Genomic DNA, 22,232 nt, shown 5'->3' with positions numbered 1-22,232 from the left:
CAGATGCAAATTCAATTAACTGAGACAGCGCAAGAAACACAGCTTAAGTCTCATCAAGGACTGAGTAGAGTGGAAAAATTATTTATCATCTTATATGTGCCATTATTACTACTGTTTTCCCATCTGTTATGTCAGCTGTCCCCCAATATCTCAGTGACATTACATTGTTGATTCATAATGTATGCATGAGGCACAAAAACCTGTGCATAAATTTCTGCATAGTACAGCTTGCTCTATCGTTTTATTCAAAGAAAAGAAAAAATAGAAATGACTCTTTGAGGTGATCAGCTCCAGAGGAAATGATGCTGCCAGTTACTTATCAAGTGGTTATCTTCTACATTCTTATGAGAAGCCCTGAGGAGAAGGATTTGGGAGTGTCAGTTAATGAAAAATTCAACATGATCCAGCAATGTGTGCTTGCAGTATAGAAGACCAACTGTATTTGGGGTTGCATCAAGAGACTCGTGACCAACAGGTCAAGGGAGTTGACCTTACTCTCGTGAGACCCCACCTGAAGTACGGCACCCAGCTCTGAGGTCCCCAGCACAAGAAGGACATGGAGCTGTTGGCTCAGGATCAGAAAAAGGCCACAAGGATGATCAGAGGGCTGGAGCACATCCCCTCTGAGGACAGGCTGAGAGAGCTGTGGCTCCTCAGCCTGGAGAAGAGAAGGCTCCAAGGGGATCTTAGAGTGGCTTTCCAGTACTTGAAGGGGCCTACAGGTGAGCTGGGGAGGGACTTTTTATAAGGGCAGATTACAACAGGATGAGGGGAAAAGGCTTTAAACTGGAAGTGGGTAGTTTTAGAGCAGATATTAGGAAGAGATTCTTTACTGTGAGACTGCTGAGACACTGGAACAGTTTCCCAGTGAGTAAATTCTATGTGTTTATCAAATTGAAGAAAGGAAACACATCTACTTCTCAAGCACAAAATCTGGTATGTTGAGACATCAAATTCTTCTGCATGCACCTAAGCATAATGCTCTCTTAATTTACTATATGTTCATATAAAGAAACTATATTTAGCAATCAGTATGAAAAATGAGTAACATAGCAGAAAGGAGACCATACTCAGATCACAGTAAGTATGCAGTGACTGAACTAAAATGGCAATGCACTAGAAGGTTTGAAAAATACATACACTCACTATCTGACTGTTTTCTTAACTTTAAGATACATCATTTTTTGTCCAGTTCATAATGCTGATACTAAGATGACTCAGCATACATTGAATGCTGTGGTTCAATGGGGTTGTTTGTTGAAACCCCTGTCCATTTCTTTTATAATTTCCATCCTGGTCTTCAAACTATTCTTCAGTTTGTAACTGTGTTACTTCTCACTGTAGGTACAACAGCAACAGCTAATACTTTTTGCTGTTACTGAAGTTAATTTTGCAATTATGTTTGTGCAAATGACTGGATTTAGCAAATGAGGTATGCTTTGTGATTCGAGTTGTCATTAATAGAGAAAGCAGGAAAAAAAATCACATTGTTCAGATCCCAAAATGATAATTCTCCGTCACTGGAAGTTAAAGAAAATTTCCATAATTCACTTGCAGCTTGCGGTCCATGGCATGACGTGAGATGGAGCAATTCCACTTCTATTCACTAGAGGGGAGTGGCTCACATAAACAATAGTATTTCAACGGGAAGGAAAAAAAGAATAAGAAAAAAAACCACACACACAAGGAAAGAACTTGTACTCTGTTTGAATGAAGGAAAAACACAAATAATCAAGTGTAACTACAGAACTTTCATATTCTTCATAATCCTCTCAAAGTCTGTAATATTTTTAAAAGCACATTTGCTACTCCAAAGTGTGGAATTAGCCAAGAGTGAACTGCTATGAAATAAAAAGTGACTTTCTATCTCAGTTAATCATTGCAGGAACTAAAAGTCTCTTTGCAGGAACTGGGGAAGTTCACTGCAATTTAAACAATATGAACATTCTAGTAACAGTTTAAAACATAGATGTTACTGTAGAAAAATTCACAACTGCTTCATTACCAACAGAAAAATTCATAGCTTGAATATAATGGTATCTCCAAAACAAAAATGCGCATAATCTGACACTGCAGTAAGAATAAAAGATGTTTCCCATCAACTTTTTGGGGGACAAAGTGAAAGCTTTATTGAGTATATTTAACAAGAGGTTCCTGATGCTAGCACAGTTACCATATTTAGGGTACTGATCTACCTAAACAAAGAAAATCTGTTTGTAATTACAGAAAAACATTCCACATAGTTCACCAGTTAGATCCTCAATCAGGCCATCTGTTTTACATGTATATTAGCTGTATGTATAACCTTTACATCGTTTTCCCATTGCATTTTAATCTTCCCAGTTAGCTAAACACCAAATACCGGCAGCTGATCTACAGTGAGGAGTCAATGCAGAATTACCTGTGGATCCATAAAAACAGCAGCAGCAAGGTGTCATAGCAGTTGCCATAACAGCACCAAGGAGTTGCATGTCACCATGCTAATTTTAACACAAGTAAGCAAATTTGTGTGTTCTTTTTCTTGGTTTTCTGCATTAAGGCTTCTGCTGCCAGGGCTGGCAGCAGTGCTGGGGGAAGGAGAAGTTCTTGTGCAGCCTCCTCTTCTGGCAGTGGTTGGGGACACCCAGCAAGGCAGGGCCTGGCCAACCTTTGGAAGAGCCAGCAGAACCAAGGCTCCATGCAGGCAGGCACGGGGAGGGAAAAAGAGGTGAGCTGAAGCCACCCCTCCTCCTCCTCACCAACAGGATGCAGTCAGACAGAGGCTGGCTACTGCCTGGTTAACACTGGGTTTCTCCGGTTTCAGTGGCTTGGTACTTCTGGATTAAAGAGGTTGCTGGAAAAGTTACCAGCAAAAACTGCCAAATGGGCTGTCTCTGGCTGCTGGGACTGGAATAAGCCACCAGCCGCAGCCAAGAGTCCAGACACAAGACCTGTCGGCCTGCCTATGAATAATCACTGCACACTGGGCTCTTTTCTTCTCTGCAGTTTCCCTACAGTAGCTGAATTAGAAAGGTCTTGGCCTAATGCTTTCTGCATTTGAAGTTAAAAACACTCCCGTATCTTATATGTATCTCCCGATACATATCCCGTATCCCGTAAGATACATAAGAAGTGCCCAGTTCCCATGTTTAAGATCTTACCTGCATGGCCTCCTGGTTCCTGCAGCTTGTGCCAAACAGAAGCAGAAGAAAATGTACTCTGACCTGACCACCTACACAAAAGGCATGCAGCTCTGAGGGCTGGTGCCTGCCCTGCACCCAGTGCTGTAGTCCCTGCCCCATGTCTCTGCTCAGCGCTGTGCCTTAGCACAGTACATGCAGGTGAATTGTAAGTCACACTAGCCCATAAATTCTGATAAAGACTGCATTCCTAAAGTTGAGTTTGCAAGAAAATGCAAGTATGCGTTTTTGGAAAGACGAGTATTGGCTGCTGTCTAAGTCTAGGAAGCACTAATCAGTATGACATGCCAGAAATAGCACTAAAAATGCTTTCACCAACTCTGTGTGCATACCATGAGCCAGCATTATTCGTGTGGAGGAGTCATTCTGCCTTTACTGTGAATGTTTAAATGTGACACTTCTCACTTCTATTGCTTTCACTTTTGTCCTCATAAAGCTGTAGAAACTTTACACTCACAAAAAGCAGGACAGTGGCAGCTTTAGCAATTTTAGCATTATTATAATTGTTGTTTCATCTTGCACAGAGAAGAGAAAAACAATCTGTGGCCTCTGAGACCTAAAGACACCGTGGAGAGGATCCAAACACAACCCTTCCCAATATTCAGGGAAAGAAAATCATGAATTCCTATGTCCAAGGCAACTGTCAGTGCTGTAGCTTTATTCCTCCCAGAGCAAAGTGAAAAACAAACATCTTCAAGAGGATGAAAACACATTTGTACTCTGAGTAGAGAGTTCTTATATCTGTCTTTTTAACCGATCCTGCAGGTATTCCGAGTTAGCTTGGCTACAGAACTGAATTCATCAAATCCAAAGTCGTTCATAACTCACAACAAAGGTGTAACACTGATGACAAAAAATAACTCCTAAAAAAATTCTATTTTCTCCTTGTACTTTAAGTGGAAATAACAACAGGTACCTCTCGAGTTTCGTAACAATTCCATTTGGACTTCATGGGAAAACTTTCATTCTAAGACAGAGACTATAAATCTACTTTATCCAGTTAAAATAAATAAACAAACAAATAAATAAATAAATAAATAAATAAGGATAGAAATTCTTAATCAAGATAATTTTCTCAAATTATCCCTGAGTAATGTCATTTCCAGTACTTGATGGACAAAATCTTTAACTTTGTCCAGCTTTTGTTCACAACTTACTAAGTACTCTGCAGCACCCAAAAACCACTATATTCAAATGTGTGAACGGATGGGCGTATTGTCATGCTGCGAGATAAGGCTACAGCATTACCGTTCACAATTCTCTCCACTCTAGTACACCACATCATTAATATCATTAGTGCTATTTTCTACTACTGTAATTTGCAAATTTAAAAGTGGAAATCCCACTTCATTTTAAAGCTATATCATAGATTGTTGGCTTTATAGTAAGAACACAAATGGTATGAAGTTAAGCAGAATCAGCATACTCTTCCATGTATCTTGTACCCAACATTGCTATTTTGCTTGTTTCACTACATCTTAACTAAGCAGGAACGTGAAATTAGGGAAGGTGTTCAGAGGTTTAATGTTTTTTGAGTTTTTTATTGCCAAATGTAATTTCACATTACCAAAATACTAAGAAAAAAAACACCAAGGCCTGTGCTATTCACGAACATAAGACTGTTCACAGCAATTACTTGAAATAAAAGCAAAATATTTTTCCTGGTATTTTGTAGTGAAATGAAGAGGAAAAAAGATATCTAACAGTGATCTAGCTTATAACTAGAAGACATGGATTCAGAAATTAGCATAGTTTCATTCAAGAAAAAGGAAATATTTTACTGTGCCCACTGGCATTACCATACTACTTCACAGAGCACCAAATGTACACTGTATGCTGATAGGATAATAAGCTCTAAAAGCACAGAAAGCTCCTTATACTTTAGACAATAAAACTGTGATGTCAAGCAGAAAATAAATACATATAGAGAAAATATACAGTAAATTAAGAAAATAGTCTTTGCTTTCCATGCTCAAACTCATGCTTAAGTATATTTACTGTTATTAATCTACTTTTGATAGAAGTATGCGTCTGTCTGTATTTGCAGATATGGACTGTTTTCATCTAAGAGGACGTAAAAAGTAAAAATAGTAAAACATTCTGACTAAGAGCAGGATTTGCCAAAGCTGCTACAGAACTGTGGTTTATGTTTTATAAATACTCCCTGAACTTTGCAAGATAAAACAGAATCACTTCACAGCCAAGTGAGAACACAACAAGACTGGCAGCCAAATCCTCAGGTCCTCAGTGACCTCAGTATATAACAAGCCAGAACTCAAGCAAGGAAGATGACATGAGGCAAAACAGAGATGTCCTAAAACAGTGCTACAGGCACCAGCTTAAGAAAATTCATCTACCTTAACATGTACAGAAACTGCTTCTAAAAATTTCCTCTGCTGACTCTGAATGTCATGTCTGTGTAATTGCTGAGCAGTTGAGAGCTCCCATGGAATGCACATGGGTGGCTGCTCCGCAACTCTGAAAAAAACAATTATACCTATGTGCTGATTGTTGTGTTCTTTGTGTCATTTTAAATCCGGAACTCCTAAAAACAAGTTTAGAAAATAAAATAAGGTTATAAATCAAAGAAGTCTAATCCAGTCAAATCTCCAGTACTAATCAGAAGAGTTTTTCAAATGCAGACATAGAAGAGACCTTGTCCCACTGACATGTAATATATATTTAACCCTTTATTACTGTGCAGGCAACAAGTTTTCGTGTTTAAGATCTTTGTAACACTTCCAACCTGTAAGCTAACTGAATTTTTTTCTTTCAGAATACTCTTCTACTGAAGAAGGACAATAAATCAACAACTTTGCAACAAGTTCTCACAAATTCTCATTTTGCAAAAATTTCAGTAGAAAATATTCCCAGTGTCTGGTCCAAAACCATAACAAAGTGCCTTATTGGAAGAAATAGCTTCAGCGTTACTGAAATAAAGTACTTCAAATGCATGGAGAAGAAATTCTAGACAAACACTTCTGCTTTTTGAAAGCATATGTTTCAGAATTAGATTATTTTTTGTGTATGACAGACATTTGTCTCTCTGTGAATGCTACAGACATGACTGCCTTTCAGTGGTAAATGAGGAGATCACTGAACACCGCCCTGCATGCAGCTCATACACCCTGTTTTAAATATAAAGTGCATGTATGGTGCTTATCTTGGGCTCAGATAAACTCCTGTACAAACAGCTTGGGAACAGATAAACAATCTCACACATTCCTGTTTGGATCAGCAGCAAGTACATTGCCAAAGAAGTGCTTTCTGTTCTTCTTGTTCTCAGAGAGAGCAAGTTCATCTAACTGACACAATAAAACTTCTGGGAGGGAAGTGTGAGGACAACTCTACTGTACTGCTCAGATTCTTGGACATTCATTGTCATACTAATTGTTTATAATCCACCCAAACAATGTCAGTGTCAGTGAGAGCAGTTATGGCAGCGAGAATTCTTCATCTAGGCAAAGTTGTACAGAATTGGGCCTTAATATTTGAAGGCTTTTTCTGCCTCTGTTCAGTCACCCCTCCAAATGTTGCAGAATCTAAGTACAATCTTCTGATTAGTGAAGAAAGGATTCTTTTACACAAACAATTCTGCTTATGACTCCTAGCTTCAGTATGGCTTTTCAGCATACAATGTGAGATTAGAAAAATAAAATACTTCACTTGTGCCACAGAAACTCAGCTGACAGCCTGCTAAAGCTTTTATAAATACAGCATGTTTTGCACCTATTCATTTCTGCACAGGCAAAACATAAACAGGCATTTAAACAAGTCCAACACACGAATTAAAAATAGCCTCCCCCAACAATTTTTAACACAATTTCTATGAAAAAATGAAAACCCAGTTGGCTTCATTTCAAACATCTGAGTGGAGAAAATATTTTTGGGAGCCTTATCACTGCAACTTAATTCTTGCAGTGCTGCAATACCAGAACTGTGCCAAGGTAAGTATCTAAAAATTGTTTGTTAAACATTTCCAACTGCCTGGTGCTCAGTATTTTTAATAAATTATAGAAGCCTCTAAAATAGTAACTGCAATGGTAACAAAATCTATGGCCAAATAGTGCTTTATCACTTAGAATTCACTATACCAATATTAACTTTCACAAATCCCTATGAAGTAACATAGAAGTTGTTGCAGAAATTGAATTGCACAGAGTACAGCTGAGACACATTTCTTCATTTTGGGCATATAAATAAATGGGAGAATGTGTTCTCAGATCTAAGCACAAAATAGAAGGGACAGTTAACCAGTTAATTATCCCAAGCTCAATGAAGTAAATTAGTTGCAGCACCACGTTGAGACCTGGAAGGTACACACTACTTCCTCCTGCTGACTTTGGTTCATTCATTAAAAACGATTGGTAGCATCCCCTGAAAATATGCTAAATGCTGGTACTTGTTTCTAAAAGCATCATCTTCACAAATGTTATTATTACAGCTCCATTTGAATCACTTTTGATTCTCAGTCCTCCTCACTATCCAGATGACACAGGATTTTGCTGTTCATCCCCATGTCCATGCAGCTCCCAGAGGAGCCAGGCTGGACCACAGCTCTCAGGGCACAGTGTCTCAGTGCAGGGGTCAGGACATAAGTGCTGTTCCCCCTGCTGTCAGGCCTAGCACTTTGGAAAGCTGCAGAGAGTTGAAGTGACACTACTAGAAACACAGAGGAACCACTTTGGGGTGCTCCAGAGGTAGAAATCCAGTCACATTGCATCTTTTACCCAAATTATATATAACTTGAAGATTTCTGTCACACTATGAACTTGAAATAAAGAAACTACTGCCAACCAAGCTCTGCTTCACCTGAGCAATCCCATGGCCATCAGACATAGGCACGTTGTGTTATCGCTGCCCAATTCCCCAGCAATCCACTTGCTGTGGGCACACAGCAAACACACCAATATTAGCCAACAAGACATACCTGTACAGTGCTCCTCCGTTGGATTTAGTGTGCTGTGCATGGTCTGTGCCTTCAGGCCTGTGGTTGGGGGCACAGCCTGGGGGTCTCTGTCTTCGGTGAGATCACGTTTAATCTTCCCAAAGCACTGGGATCCATTTGCAGCATCACAGCCTGCACAGAGCTGCACATTTGTGTAAGAAACATTCCCGACGCAAGCCGAAATTTCTTGGTTTCTCATTTTGACGGCCTCAAAATCCCCTTTATAAATACACGTGTAATCACATATATGTGTTTACATATCTATAAGCCTCAACTGTGACTTTGAATTTGGCCTCAGTAACTCCTCCCTATGCGATGCTGCCTCAAGCACCAAGCAGCCGAGGCCGCTCTCAGCCGCCCTCCGGGAGGCACCGGGGTGCGGGCGGGCAGTGCGGGCGGCTGGTGCGGCACTGACAGCTCGAGGCAGCTCGTAGAGGGGGTGGGCCTTTGGGAGGGGTCATGTAATGCACGGTTATTAACATAATCGGGCCGGAGGGCGGGGAGGAGGACGGAGTCTGCGGCGCGTGGCTCGTTCAGGCGTGGCCCGGAGGGGATGGGGTCGGGGCTCGCAGCTTGCAAGGCAGCACGCCTAGTGCTACACTGCCTATAATCTAAGGTAGGAATTTACTTACAGTTTATCAGTACTGTGCTTCTAGGCTTGATTCTCAGCGCAGCCCTATCCGATGTTTCACAGAAGAATATGCAAAATTCCCACAAGTCCGAAAGCAGGCAGCTCTTCATCATTAGTCTTCACCACAACCTCAGTTGGTGCCGGCATGAATCTTGTACTGTGCCACCTTACCTCTCCTGATAGAATCATAGAACATCCCGAGCTGGGTGGGACCCATGAAGTCACTGACCCAAGTCTCAGCTCCGCACAGCACCATTCATAATCCAAACCCAACATCTGAGACCAGTGTCCCAATATTCTGTGAGCTCTGGCAGCTCAGGGCTGTGCCCACTGCCCTGTGCAGTCCATTCCATGCCCACCACTCTCTGGTGTAGAGCCTTTCCTGAGCCCCCAGCCCTCCCCCGGCACAGCTCCATGCCGTTCCCTCGGGCCCTGTCGCTGTCACACAGAGCAGAGCTCAGCGCTGCCCTCCGCTCCCTGTGGGGAGCTGCAGCCGCCCTGAGGTCGTGTTTTATTTTGCTAGTTTTCAGTTTAAGTTGAACATCCCCTTATTACTGTTGTGTGAGGCAGTCCTATTCTAGCTTCTCAAACGTGCTTCATTGTTTCAGTTTTATCACATCTGAAACAAACCAGTCTGAACTTTTCAATTTTCACTGACTGAATTAAATAACTCATGTTCAGTGCTGCTGTTTTGTTGACCCCTTTCCAACTCATCAACAGTCTAAGATCATTTGGGATTCTGTTCTGATCTATGTGTAATCAATCAGTCTTCCCTATGGCAACGTATTACTGTGAAACTCACTTAAAATACTTAAAATACTGTATTAAACAAATATATTTTGACACGAAATGTGGCCAAGTAAAATGGCGATTTGAGTTTAGAGGTGTGTTAAATGAGATGTAATTTTTTTCTACTAAACATGAGATTGGCTAAAGCCCTAATAAGCCTGACTGTTTGGAAAACATGGACCAACAGCTCATGTCTGAACTTTGAAGACTGGGCTTCCCTAGTGGATGGGATGTTTTTCTCATGTATGATCCTTACTGGTTCTCTTGCTTATAGCTACATTTTTATATTCATATCTGAAAAACTGAATCAATTCAATACACAAATTTCACACACGTCTCCTAATTTCCACTTCACGAGTTTAATTTAGAAAGTGTTTCCATTGGCTTAACATGAATTATGCTTGGGTGTTTCCCACAGTGTGAAGAGTTGTAATCAATTTCTCCTCACTCTGTAATTTTTCTTCTTTACTCAGTAATATTTGATTTGACCTTGCCTTATAAGCGTGTTTTGTTTCAAATGCAAGTTATCTGTTTCAGTCTCTGTCCAAGCCCACTGTAGTAGAGGAGTGCTTTGTTTATAGAAGTCTTATTTGTATTAGTAAAATTAAACATTCAGGGAAAGAAAAAAAAATGTTAAGGGCCTGAGTCCTTCCTGCCAAGGGATGTAGCAGAAGCAGAGTAAGGAAGAAGAATGAAGCATTCACAGTACTGGGACAGGTGCAATGATAACAGGGGATGCTTGATTTTTAGTGGTGAATGCTGAAGGTTAAAAACAATGAACACTACTCCTTTTCCTAGAATCCAACCTGAATATCTGGTGGTGCAAAATGTAGCTGAGCATAGTTCAGTGTGCTTCTGCAGCCTTATGGAGCATTCAAAGGGATGTGCTGTGGGCCTTTGCAAAAGTGATACATTATTTTATGTAGACTACTTTTATGCTGAGTGGAAAAGAAGGGGGAGTATCTTCACTGATCTACGGGAGAGGAAATGCAATTTATGTAACAATCGAAACAAACTACTTGGAAAAGAAATAAAAGTAAGAAGATGATCCGAGATCTGGAACATATCTTATAGAGAAAGGCTGAGGGAATTGGGCATGTTCATCTTGAGAAGAGAAGGCTCTTTGAAGACCTTGTTGTGGTCTTCCAGTAATTGAAGGGAGCTTTAAAAAAAGAGAAAGAAAGACCAACTTCTCATGTGGTCTGATAGCAATAGGATAAGGGGGAATGGCTTTAAACTAAAAGAAGAGAGACTTAGATTAGATGTCAATTGGAAATTCTTTACTCAGAGGCTGGTGAGGCGCTGGTGTTGCTGCCCGCAGAGCTATGGGTGCCCCAGCCCTCGAGCTGCTCAGAGCTGGATTGGAAGGAGCCCTGGGCAGCCTGAGCTGGTGGGGGCAGCCCTGGCAATGACAGGGGGTTGGAAATGAGTGAGTTTTAACACCCCTCCACCCCGCATCACTCTGTGATTCTGTGAGGAATCATAGCTGATAGCTACGATAGCTATGCTGTAAGCTGAAGTCATTAATTCTGCAGCCTCCGACTGGTGCAAGACTTCCTTTTGTTACAAAGTAACTATGATCAGTAGACCAAAGGCATTGTAATCAAAAAAACATTTGTGAACACAAAGTTACAACAAACTAAACCAAGTGCTTGTAGTTCAAACAAAATCCGGTAAATGCTTGTATGTGTTCTGTGGCCATAAGTATGGCTGGCATTCTCCTTGCAGATCTGTTTCTCCCATTAAACAAAACCTCTGAGTAAAGCTCTGATTTTGTGCGTGTCAGCATGATGTACTCACATGACTTCTATTTTCCAGAGATAACCTCTGATTTTTATTTATCACAAGAATAGAGCTAGCTCAATACATTCATTTTATTTTTCAGGTATATTCATCACTCAACCAAAAGGCACCTATCACATTCTTCTAACCACTCTTATTGATTTTTTAACCTCTTTCCACATCTTTTTTCTCAGACCCATTCCAAGTTTGTATTTGAGAGAGATGTGTCTATGTGCCAGGATTTCAGCCTTGTCTGACTGTTCAGGTGTGTGATTAAGCAACTGATCAGAGGGGAGCTCAGGGAGGTAACTGAGTATGTGACTGTTCTGCTGAAAGCCCTCACAAAGTGTTCTCCTTTTGCCCGCCCTGCAAACTGGGACTGCCAGACACAGAGTTGCAACACACAGATTTTGAATGGGAAACAGGCATGAAGAAGTGAGAAAATGTGTTGCTGCCACCTCTAGTTACTGCTTATGCAGATGGAGATAGATACTGACTAGATGCTTATGGCAGCTTCAGGGCTGGTAAATGAGATCTAACTCCTAAATGGGGCAGAGTCAGAAAAGAAGTGGCTCTAAGCCCTGCTGGGTCACCTAGTACAGCTGCCTTACAAAGGATTAGGGGGAGATAAAAAACTCAGTGAATACTGATGAAACTAAAGAGGGATAATCTGCTACGATAATTTCCTTTATGGTATTCCAGAATAAGCACATAAAGCAAAAAAAAGATCATTTTTTACAGACTGGGGCCATGTGGTGTTCTGCTTAACCAACAGCTCAGGAACACAAACTGACAGAATCCTTGTGACTTTCATTGCTTCCCAGGAATGCTACTCATTCAGTACCTACGCATTCATTTTTTTATTCCACAGCTGCCAAATCAAATTCATTTGAGACTAAAATACACCACCGAGTTCAGAATTAACTTTATGCTTGTTATCTCATTCTTTTAATAATTCCAAGTCCAAAATATGAAAGACTTGATAAAAATGCAACGTCTTATTACTAGTAGTCTCACTGAAGACCTGGAGGAACACACTTCATTTTGGGAAGAAATTTTCCACATGTCCTTCTGTGAGAATGTGCATATTCAGTGCTTCCCATGTACTTATTTGTGACAGCGATAATTATATGCACTATTTATAGTACGTATTTTGTACTAAAGAAAAGGAACTCTACATATATGAATATAAGGGGTTTTTTTGTTTGTTTGGTTGGTTTTTTTTTTCCCCCAGTTTTTAAATTATTGTCTGGGATTTTTTCCTGTTTTTACATATCAAAAATTACATATAATGAGCATGAAATAACAGAGTGGTTCTATTTAGATGGTACCTCAGAGCATCAAAATCCTGCTCGGAATGGAGAGAGCACTGAAATCTGACCAGATTGCTCCAACCAAATTCTGAAAACCTCTGCAAAGAGATTTCATGACTTCTCTGGATAATGTGATCTGTTTCTGTTTTGTTTTGTTTTAATATTGATTGAGATCCTCTATTTCATTTTATGACTGCTCTGTCTTGTGCTTCTGCTGTGCACCACAGTGAAGTGTCTGGCTTGGTCTGCTCCCATGTTTTGGAAGCTCTACTTGATACTTCTGGAACTTTCTCTCCAGGATCAGTCAACACATCTCCCTCAGCCACTCCACACAAGGCATGTCCAGCAGGACCCTGGCCACTCTAATGGTTCTGTGCTGAACTTGCTTCAGTTTATCAGTCCTTCTTAGAGAGGTGGGTTCTGAGCTGAACACAGTATTCTAAGTGCTGCCCAACAGGTGCTGAGTAAAGGAGAATAATCACTCATGTTGGCTATTTATAACCACTCTGATATAACCTGGAAAAGCACAATTTTCCATTCTACCCCCCTCCCCCTCCCTTTAATTCCCCCACTCTCTACTCCCCAGTATGCTCTACTTTCATGCAGTAGAAATCTCAGCAGACACAGACCTCTATCTCATTCCAACACATCCTCTGAACATGCAGGGTCAGGGAGCAGAACTACTTGAACACCACATTATAAATGAACCTTGTAAGATCTCTGGTCTATCTAGAGTTGGGGCTGTCCACAAAACATATGCACACATTGATTATGGATGGACTTTTAGCATTGTACTTTGCCATACTAAACATTCCTTGAACTAGCCTGAGTTACAAGGCCATATATACATACTACCCCTTCAAAGTCATCATGATACTACTGTTGATTTAAATATAGAACAGCTGCAGACTTCCAGCCTCTGGAAACACCCACACATGTTCACTGGCCATTCTCCAAGGACACCTACTTTTTGAGCAACACCAGCCAATTTTTAATTCATTCTTCATGTACTACTTATATTGTAGAGCACAGCTTTTCGATCAGTACATTTTGCAATACTAAGTCAAAAGTTTTGCAAAACTTTATTTAAAAAAATATTGTCATATTAGCACAAATGTGATAATACGTTTTAGTCTAAGGCCTAGTGTTATGATTGAAGTCTGAATACTTGGACATTTATAATACCGTGTTCAGTTCTGGGCTCCCCAGTTCAAAAAAGACAGGGATATCCTAGAAAGTGTCCAGCAGAGGGCCACAAAGAGATAAAAGGTCTGAAGACTCTCCTGTATGAGGAAAGGCTAAGTAACCTGGGAATGTTCAGCCTGAGGAAAAGACTGAGGGGAATCTGATAAATGTTTATAAGTATTGAAAGGGAGGTGGGAGGCAAATGGATGAGGCCAGGCTCTTCTCAGTGGTGTGTAGTGATCAGATAGGGAGTAATGACCTAAAACTTGTGCAACAGAAGTTCTACACAAACATGTAGAAGAACTTATTTATGGTAAGGATGACAGAGATCTGGAACAGGCTGCCCAGAGAGGCTGTGGAGTCTCCTTTATGTGGAGATATTTGAGACCCATCTGGATGCCTACCAAACAGGTTGGGTACTTATTCAGCAATCTCTTGAGATCCCTTCCAACTCCAATGATTCTGTGATTCTGTGATCTGTGAGAAGATAGAACGTAAGATGAAGCTGAGCTGGACACACATCAGTAGACATAGCCTGCAAAGTAGGAAAAGGAAAGCTTTGCTTTTTTTCTTCCTCTTTGCTCTCCTCCTCTCTAACAAACCATCTGTGAGGACTCTTTTGGGAGCATCTCTCTTGTGAGTCAGATTTAAGGTGTTGACTGCAGAGCATTTGCATGGCTTATGGAAGAAGGCTTTTTATTCTTGTAAATAAGAACAATAGAGTTTAAAAAAAAATGTCACTTCCTGTAGGAGAGGACGTTATTGTTCTGGTAGCTGCTCTGCTAGCTAGCATTCTGATTCTTACATTTTAAAAATTTTTTTATTATTAATGAATTTATCTTGCTGTTTTAGGTTTTGATAATTTACAGTTATTCACACAGCAGTTTACTGTTCTGTAGTAGAAGGCAATGTGTACTTGCATGCCAACATATCGGTTAGGCTGAGTTGGTTTAAGTGGTCAGTGACAATTCCAGACTGAACTGTAATGAATGGAGGCACAAGTATGCCTACATAACCATCTTAAGTGCTAAAAATAAGACTCAGAGGAAATGCAAAGTTGTATTTCTCACTCCAAAAATATGGAAAAAAGACCCCATATGTATAGAAGTTTTATGACAGAGGTTTGAAAAAAGTCAGATGACTCATACTCTGTAGCTGTAAATTTGTCTACAGTGACTGAAGGAAAAAGACTGGGATCATTTCCCCACGTTTTTTATCCCCTAACTACAGTTAGGTTGAATGCATTCCTCCCACAGCATGAAGTTTCACTTTGTGGAACATATTTCAAAGTCAGCTAAAGAAATTGTTTACCATCAGCACTGCCACTTACTGAAACTCAGGCCAATGTATTTTTTTCCCCAAAACCTCAGAAATCATCATTGTACCATTATAATGTCACAAAACCAATCTGCTCACTTGGGAAAATGTTTTAACACAGATAAAACTAGAACGTGTACATCAGGTTTCTTTTAAATAATTCTGTATCTAACAGGATGACTTTCTCTGTAAATATTGTCTTGTGTCCCCTTTGCTGATATTCAGAAAACTAATCAAATCCCAGAAATCACTGCTATCATTAGTAGACCACACTCAGGAAAATCTCCCTCTGAAGTCTACAGAACTTTATGCTGTAGTTTATGCTCAAATATAAATAAATGAAAAGCTGAGTTTTATGTACTTGCAGAATCATACCTACCTACTTTTTATATGCTCAAAAATGCGGAACACAATTTTTTAAGATAAAATGAGATAAATTACAAGGAGTAGATGTTCTTTGATGGTTTTATTTCATTTGTTAGTTACCTAAACCCAAGTATTTGTTACTTAAACTGGAGCATTTTATGCAGAAATATGAAGATTCATTTCATGTTATTCTTTTTCTCTATCCCATTCTTCTTAACTGCCTCATTTAACTGATTTATTTTATAAACTATTAACATCATCATGACATTACAAAGTGTAATATCACACTGCTTGACAACATGCTGTGTGGCCACTACCACAATACTGTACATTCTGTTCTAGGGCACATGACAGTATGAGCTATACTCAGTTCCTTGGCAACCTTCCACTGGTCCTGTAATAGATATTCTAGAACAATGTTACATTACTTAATTCTATGTACAACAGGCTTGGTTTTAATTAACCTGCCTTCAGTAATTATTGAAAGAAAATTGAAGGAGGAATGCAAAAGAAAAATTGGCTGTGCTCATTAGGACTTGAACAGAGCACAGTATGTCTAATCAAGAGAGAACTTGAAAACGTCTGCTGTCTGCTCCATTATCTGACTTCAAACTATATTAATAGACACCTCAGTGATTTCTTCAGTAGTCCGGAGACAGGACTAAAGGAATGAAAAGCAATGAAAAAAAATTAAGCATTTTGGGGCTATCCCATGGGCCAGGGTGCTAGAAGGCAAGGAGGCCTGTGAGAGCTGGTTAGTGTTTAAACGGCTCTTCTTCCAAGCTCAGGATCGGTGTGTCCCTGTGACTAAGAAATCGGGAAAGGGTGCAAGGAGACCTGCGTGGATGAGTAAGGAGCTCATGTGCAAGCTCCACAGAAAGAAGAAAGCACTTGATATGTGGAAAAAGGGTCTGACCACTTGGGAACAATATAAGAATGTAGTCAGGGACTGTAAAGATACGACCAGGAAGGCCAAAGCCCACCTGGAGTTGAATCTAGTTGAGATAAAGAATAATAAAAAAGACTTTTTAAAATACGTTAACAGCAAAAGGAAGGCTAGGGAGAATGTGGGCCCCATACTAAGTGAGGGGGGCGCTCTGGTAACGGGGGATGCTGAGAAGGCGGAAATACTGAACGCCTTCTTCTCTTCTGTCTTTAGTGAAAGGGTTCTCCCTCAGGAATCCCACACCCTGGAGGTTGATGAGGGAGTCTGGGGAATGGGAGATTTCCCTTTAATCAGGAAAGAGGTGGTCCATGAGTGCCTAGGAAACATTAAGGTCCATAAATCCATGGGACCTGATGGGGTGCATCTGCGGGTGCTGAGAGAGCTGGCAGAGGTTGTTGCTGAGCAGCTCTCTGTAATCTATCAGAGGTCTTGGAGAACTGGGGAGGTGCCTGAAGACTGGAGGATGGCCAATGTCACTCCAGTCTTCAAAAAGGGCAAGAAGGAAGACCCGGGTAGCTATAGGCCAGTCAGCCTCACCTCTGTCCCAGGGAAGGTGATGGAACAGCTTGTGCTGGATGCCGTCTCCAGACAACTGGATGATAAGGAGGTTATCAGGAGTACTCAGCATGGGTTCACCAAGGGGAGGTCGTGCTCGACCAACCTGGTGGCCTTTTATGAAGATGTCACTAGCTGGGTGGACAGGGGGAGGGCAGTAGATGTAGTCTACCTTGATTTCAGTAAGGCTTTTGATACTGTCCCCCATGATATCCTTATAACAAAGCTGAGGAAGTATGGGATAGATGAATGGACAGTGAAGTGGGTTGAGAATTGGCTGACTGGCAGAGTGCAGAGCATTGTCGTTGGCGGTGCAGTGTCTGGCTGGAGGCTTGTAACTAGCGGCGTCCCCCAGGGGTCTGTGCTGGGTCCGGTCTTGTTCAACATCTTCATCAACGACCTTGATGAGGGGATAGTGACCACCCTCAGCAAGTTTGCTGATGACACGAAGTTGGGAGGATTGGCTGACACGCCTGAAGGCTGTGCTGCCATTCAGTGAGACCTGGACAGGCTGGAGAGCTGGGCAGTAAGAAATGGGATGAGGTTTAACAAAAGCAAGTATAGAGTCTTGCACCTGGGTAGAAATAATTGCATGCACCAGTACAGGCTGGGCAAAGACCTGCTGGAGAGGAGCTCTGCTGAGAGGGACCTGGGCATCCTGGTGGACGACAGATTGACCATGAGCCAGCAGTGTGCCCTTGTAGCCAAAAAAGCCAATGGCATACTGGGGTGTATTAAAAAGAGCGTGTCCAGCAGGTCGAAGGAGGTGATCCTCCCCCTCTACTCTGCCCTGGTGAGGCCTCATCTGGAATATTGTGTCCAGTACAAAAAAGACGGGGATCTCTTGGAAAGAGTCCAGTGGAGGGCCACTAAGATGGTGAAGTGCCTGGAGCATCTCCCCTGTGAGGAGAGACTTAGGGAACTGGGTCTGTTTGGCCTTGAAAAAAGAAGGCTGAGGGGACTTGATCCAGGTTTATAAATACCTGAGGTGTGGGAGCCATAGTGGTGAGGCTGGTCTGGTCTCTTTTCAGTAGTGCGTGGGGATAGGACTAGGGGTAATGGGATAAAAGTACAGCATAAGAAGTTCCGCACGAATGTGCGGAAGAACTTTACAGCGAGGGTGACGGAGCACTGGAACAGGCTGCCCAGGGAGGTGGTGGAGTCTCCTTCTCTGGAGATATTCAAGACCCACCTGGACGCCTACCTGTGTGACGTGGTGTAGGGAGCCTGCTTTGGCAGGGGGGTTGGACTTGATGATCTCTAGAAGTCCCTTCCAACCCCTACAATTCTGTGATTCTGTGATTTATAAAAACAGAAATTAATAAAGAAGTTTTAAGTCTAGAAATGAACAGAAGGTGAAGTTTTTGGGTTAATTATGAGAAGACTGTGCTTTCTGTTTTTTCACCTTGCTGTTAACAGCATCATTTTCTCTGTTGATATCTGAGACTCTACATAACTCCCACTTCTTTCACACAGCTTTCATTCCCTCTCCACCTGGGATGGGAAATAGGCTCATTACCATCAGACCTCTAATTAAATACTGCTGCACAGCAAGCAACAAGACCCATATGTAAGTCTTATTTCTATAGTGCACATGATTTTTGAGGTCTCTAGAAAGCTTTGTGTGAAGTTGCTTTTTGAGGCAATCCACAAATTTATTTGACATCTTCTGTTTAATAATGAATATTATGAATAATGTGTTTGCATGTGAAACCACACAATGTTTACAGAAGGTTTATGTCTTCTCTTATCTAGATAATAATGTTAAAGGCTCTTGCAGGAGATTTACACATGGAAAAATACTGAAGGCCAGGAGAGGAACTCTGAAGTCTTTGGAAAAGCTTTGCTTTTTAAAAATAATAATTATTTTTATGTAAAAAGAATTTTGACCTGTGAAAACAAAATCACTTCTGTCACTTTATTCTGAGAAAATCTGCAAAACTACTTCAGAGTGAAAATTCCTGTAGCTTCTGCTGCACCGCACTTGATACACCAGACACTGTAATACATGATTTGAACTGCTTAAGTATTGTAAATATTAAGCCCATAATTTCAAACACTTTGTCTGAGCAGCTTTTTCTTTCAAAACTGTGTAGATATTAAATATAGAAGTATCTTATCATAGCCTTAATTTTGTACATATTATGTCAGAAACTTCTATACTTGATCAGCAAGTAAAGCTGGTGTTTATTAGTTTTTTGGAGGCATTCATAAAATAAGATATGCCAAAATACTAATCTATGTACTTTACTGTGGAAACAGGAATATTAAGTTCAGTTCATTTTCCATGGTCTTGTTATTAGAAACATCATGTTGGCACGTCCTGACATTTGTAATTTAAACTCTGCAACTTTTGTCTTAATTGAGCACTGCTTTCTTATGTTTCTTAGCTTATCACCAGAAATGCCTCCACTCTACAAAGCTACCAAAGGAGTGCAGCACTGCTTGGCAGTTCCCACATCCCACCAAGATTCTGTGAGACGCTTCCAGTGTGTGTGTGCATACAATGGTAGTTCTACAAGTTGATGCATGGATGACAGTGGTAATGAAATACTGACACTTGAAAATGAGCACACAAACCAAGCAAGTCTGTTGATATCATACAGCTTCTCAATAAATTGTATTCTGAAACAAAACATTCAACCCTATTTTCCACTGTTCATGGGCATCCTTGAAAACAGAAATGAGAGGTTCAGCAGAACTTTTGAGCTCTATTAACTATGGAACTTCCCATCTTCAGAGAAGAATGTTAGTTCCATCTTTTCATACAGTTGGGGAGTTTCACTGTTAATTCCTGTCTAATAATTACCGCATCTCATAGCCAGTTATAAATATTCTGTTTCATATTTGAACAAAATGCAGCACATATTCTGTTTCATATTTGAATGAAATGCAGCATATATTCTAAGTTTTACTACATCTGGAACACAGTGAGTTCCACTGTACTGCAGAAGTTTTAATGCTGCGGATGATTATTCCATGTATTGAGTGCTTTAGTATAGTGCAAAACTGCAGAAATACTTATTAATAGCTGAGGTGTTGGAAAATCTTATAGTTGCAGGAACATATATGTATTTCTGCATAGATCGGTTAAAGCTACTTTGGGTATTGTACACATTACGCTAGTGGAAGATGTTTCTTTAAAGCTTTACTGAATGGTTGTATTGCTATTTATACAAAGTTCTAGAGATTATATTAAGAATTCAGGCTATTGCTGGAAGGCATTTGGATGTCTGGCTAATTTCTATCAGTGTATTAGAACTTTTTTTTTTTTTTGCCTATTTCAGTAAATACTATGAAGCAACAAGGTTTAGTTTAGCTTCAATTAAATTACTGCTGACCAGTAACAGATATAGATATGGTGTTACTATCATAATAGCTTGAAAACTGAGACATTTTAGGAATGCACAAAGTAGGAGCTCTATTACCTCACCTTTGTGTTATGTCAATAGCAAATAGATGGTATCATAGAAAATGTGTGGGTTTTTTTGTTTCACCACTTTTTTATGCTAGTAGAGGAGTTTCCCAAGAGAACCACACCCACTAATTGAAAGACAATTACAGCCTTCCTATTTTCTGAAGAAAGAAAGGCAAGAGCCTTCTGTGGTCTCAGAAGGGTTTCCACGTACAGCTGTGCTACCAAGAGACTTCAGCAGATTATCACCCAGTAGAACAGAGGTTTTTGATGATTATTTCAGACTTTAGGCAAAGCTAGGTTTTATCATCAATTGGTTAATCTTTCTAACATTTGCAAATTGAATGACTGAAGTATGAGAATTATTTATAATTTGTAGAATCATAGATTCACTAAGGCTGGAAAAGACCTCTAAGATAAAGTCCACTTGTCAACCCATCAGTATCAAGGCCATTAACCTACATCTCTCAGCACCTTATATCCACATTTATATACATCTCTGGAGATTGCATGACACTGTGGACTATAAAAGAAACAGTATTTCTCTGAGGGGGAATAAAGCACTTTCCACTTCATAGGTCTTCGCTTTGCTATTTTTCCAAATGAATGGAGTCCTCTATTACTAACATATCACATGAAAACAGCTCAAATAGCCATTCCCAACATCTGATGCTTCACAGGATTTAGGCTCAGATCTGAGGCATCTGAGAGCCAGAACCACATCAGTTCTATTAAAGTCGGGAAATACCTTTGATTTCAACAAGAGCTACATCAAATCTCTATTTAACTCTGCTAAAATTATTAAACTCTATTAAACTTATAAAACTCTATTCATTGCAACACGTAACCAGACAACTTTGTTACATGGAACATGAGGTTTAATTTATATTCCTTAACTATATAATTATCTAGTCCTTGGAAAATAAAACACACATGCACAATCCAGACTGATTTTTATCTTATTTTTTTTTTATGATTTCCTAGAGCAGTGAATTTCTCAGTTTCCCTGTGGTCTGAATTTACTTACATGAAATTCAGATTTCCTTATCCTTTGGAGTCTCAATCCTTTGGAGTTCATTTGAAGCTGATATTCTAAGCAAAGCTTGGACTATTTATGCTTACACCAAGTGTAATCATAAAAAGAGCCTAAAAAAACTCAGTGGAATGCAAATGTTAGATATCATACATCTCTGATAAATGCTGACATTCATACCCATTTGTTCCCTGTTTTGGGGTGATTTTGAGAATGTATTTTATGCTAAGGTAGTGTGTATAATGAATGAATAAACAGGTTCCAGAGCAGGAGAACTAAATTTCAGCCACTGTCATACCACGCTGGTAGGCAATAAACATGAGAAGAATTCCTTCCTGTACAGTCCCCATCATGCAATTATATGATGCATGATGTGGGGCTGGCAAGTTTTAAGCCCATTGCCTCTGCCTGTCTGTGAAGGTTTTCTGATGTTCAACACAGAGAAGAAGCAGGTCACTTCCACTGCCTAGAGTGGCTGATGAACATTCTGACAGAGACACCTCAAAGCCTTGTTTTGCTGCTCTGAGCTTCCTCCTGAAGAACACAGTTGTTATTTTTTATGGCCAAGAATCTCCAAAAAGTCCCACAGAATCTTATGTTCTGACATTCCCCAGCCAATGAAAAATTAATTTTGATTAATATTAATGGCTTCATTTTGCTTTACTTTCTTTTGCACCATTACACAGTTTATCAAATAGTTAACTATCCACAATTGCCAGTTTCAGTATTTCATTGTAAACAAGGCCATAAAAGATGTAGCTTTGCATGCTTAT

The 22,232-nt window shown here is 40.2% G+C and overlaps 1 protein-coding gene and 1 long non-coding RNA gene across 5 annotated transcripts in view; one reads left to right on the top strand and one right to left on the bottom strand.

Moving 5' to 3' along the window:
- RANBP3L (RAN binding protein 3 like) overlaps positions 1-8,552 on the bottom strand; it is a 35,029-nt gene extending 26,477 nt beyond the window's left edge. For 2 of the 4 annotated variants that reach the window (XM_015848518.2, XM_015848519.2), the window contains exon 1: positions 8,110-8,552. In XM_015848518.2, the coding sequence (XP_015704004.2) occupies positions 8,110-8,326 (217 nt within the window). In that variant the 5' untranslated portion in view covers positions 8,327-8,552. The remainder of the gene's footprint in view (positions 1-8,109) is intronic. The other 2 variants (XM_015848520.2, XM_085529886.1) reach the window with 1 other exon arrangement.
- Positions 8,553-18,474: 9,922 nt separating this feature from the next.
- On the top strand, positions 18,475-19,649 carry LOC146754150 (uncharacterized). Its single transcript, XR_014939731.1, has 2 exons — positions 18,475-18,581; positions 19,402-19,649. It is a non-coding gene; the product is annotated as an uncharacterized LOC146754150 (long non-coding RNA).
- The last annotated feature ends 2,583 nt before the right edge of the window (positions 19,650-22,232 follow it).

This window comes from Coturnix japonica, chromosome Z (genome assembly GCF_054131305.1).
Source record: "Coturnix japonica strain WE chromosome Z, WE-NBRP24, whole genome shotgun sequence".
NCBI lineage: Eukaryota > Metazoa > Chordata > Aves > Galliformes > Phasianidae > Coturnix > Coturnix japonica.
The sequence above is the reverse complement of the archived record's forward strand: the minus strand, read 5'-3'. Positions and strand labels throughout refer to the sequence as shown.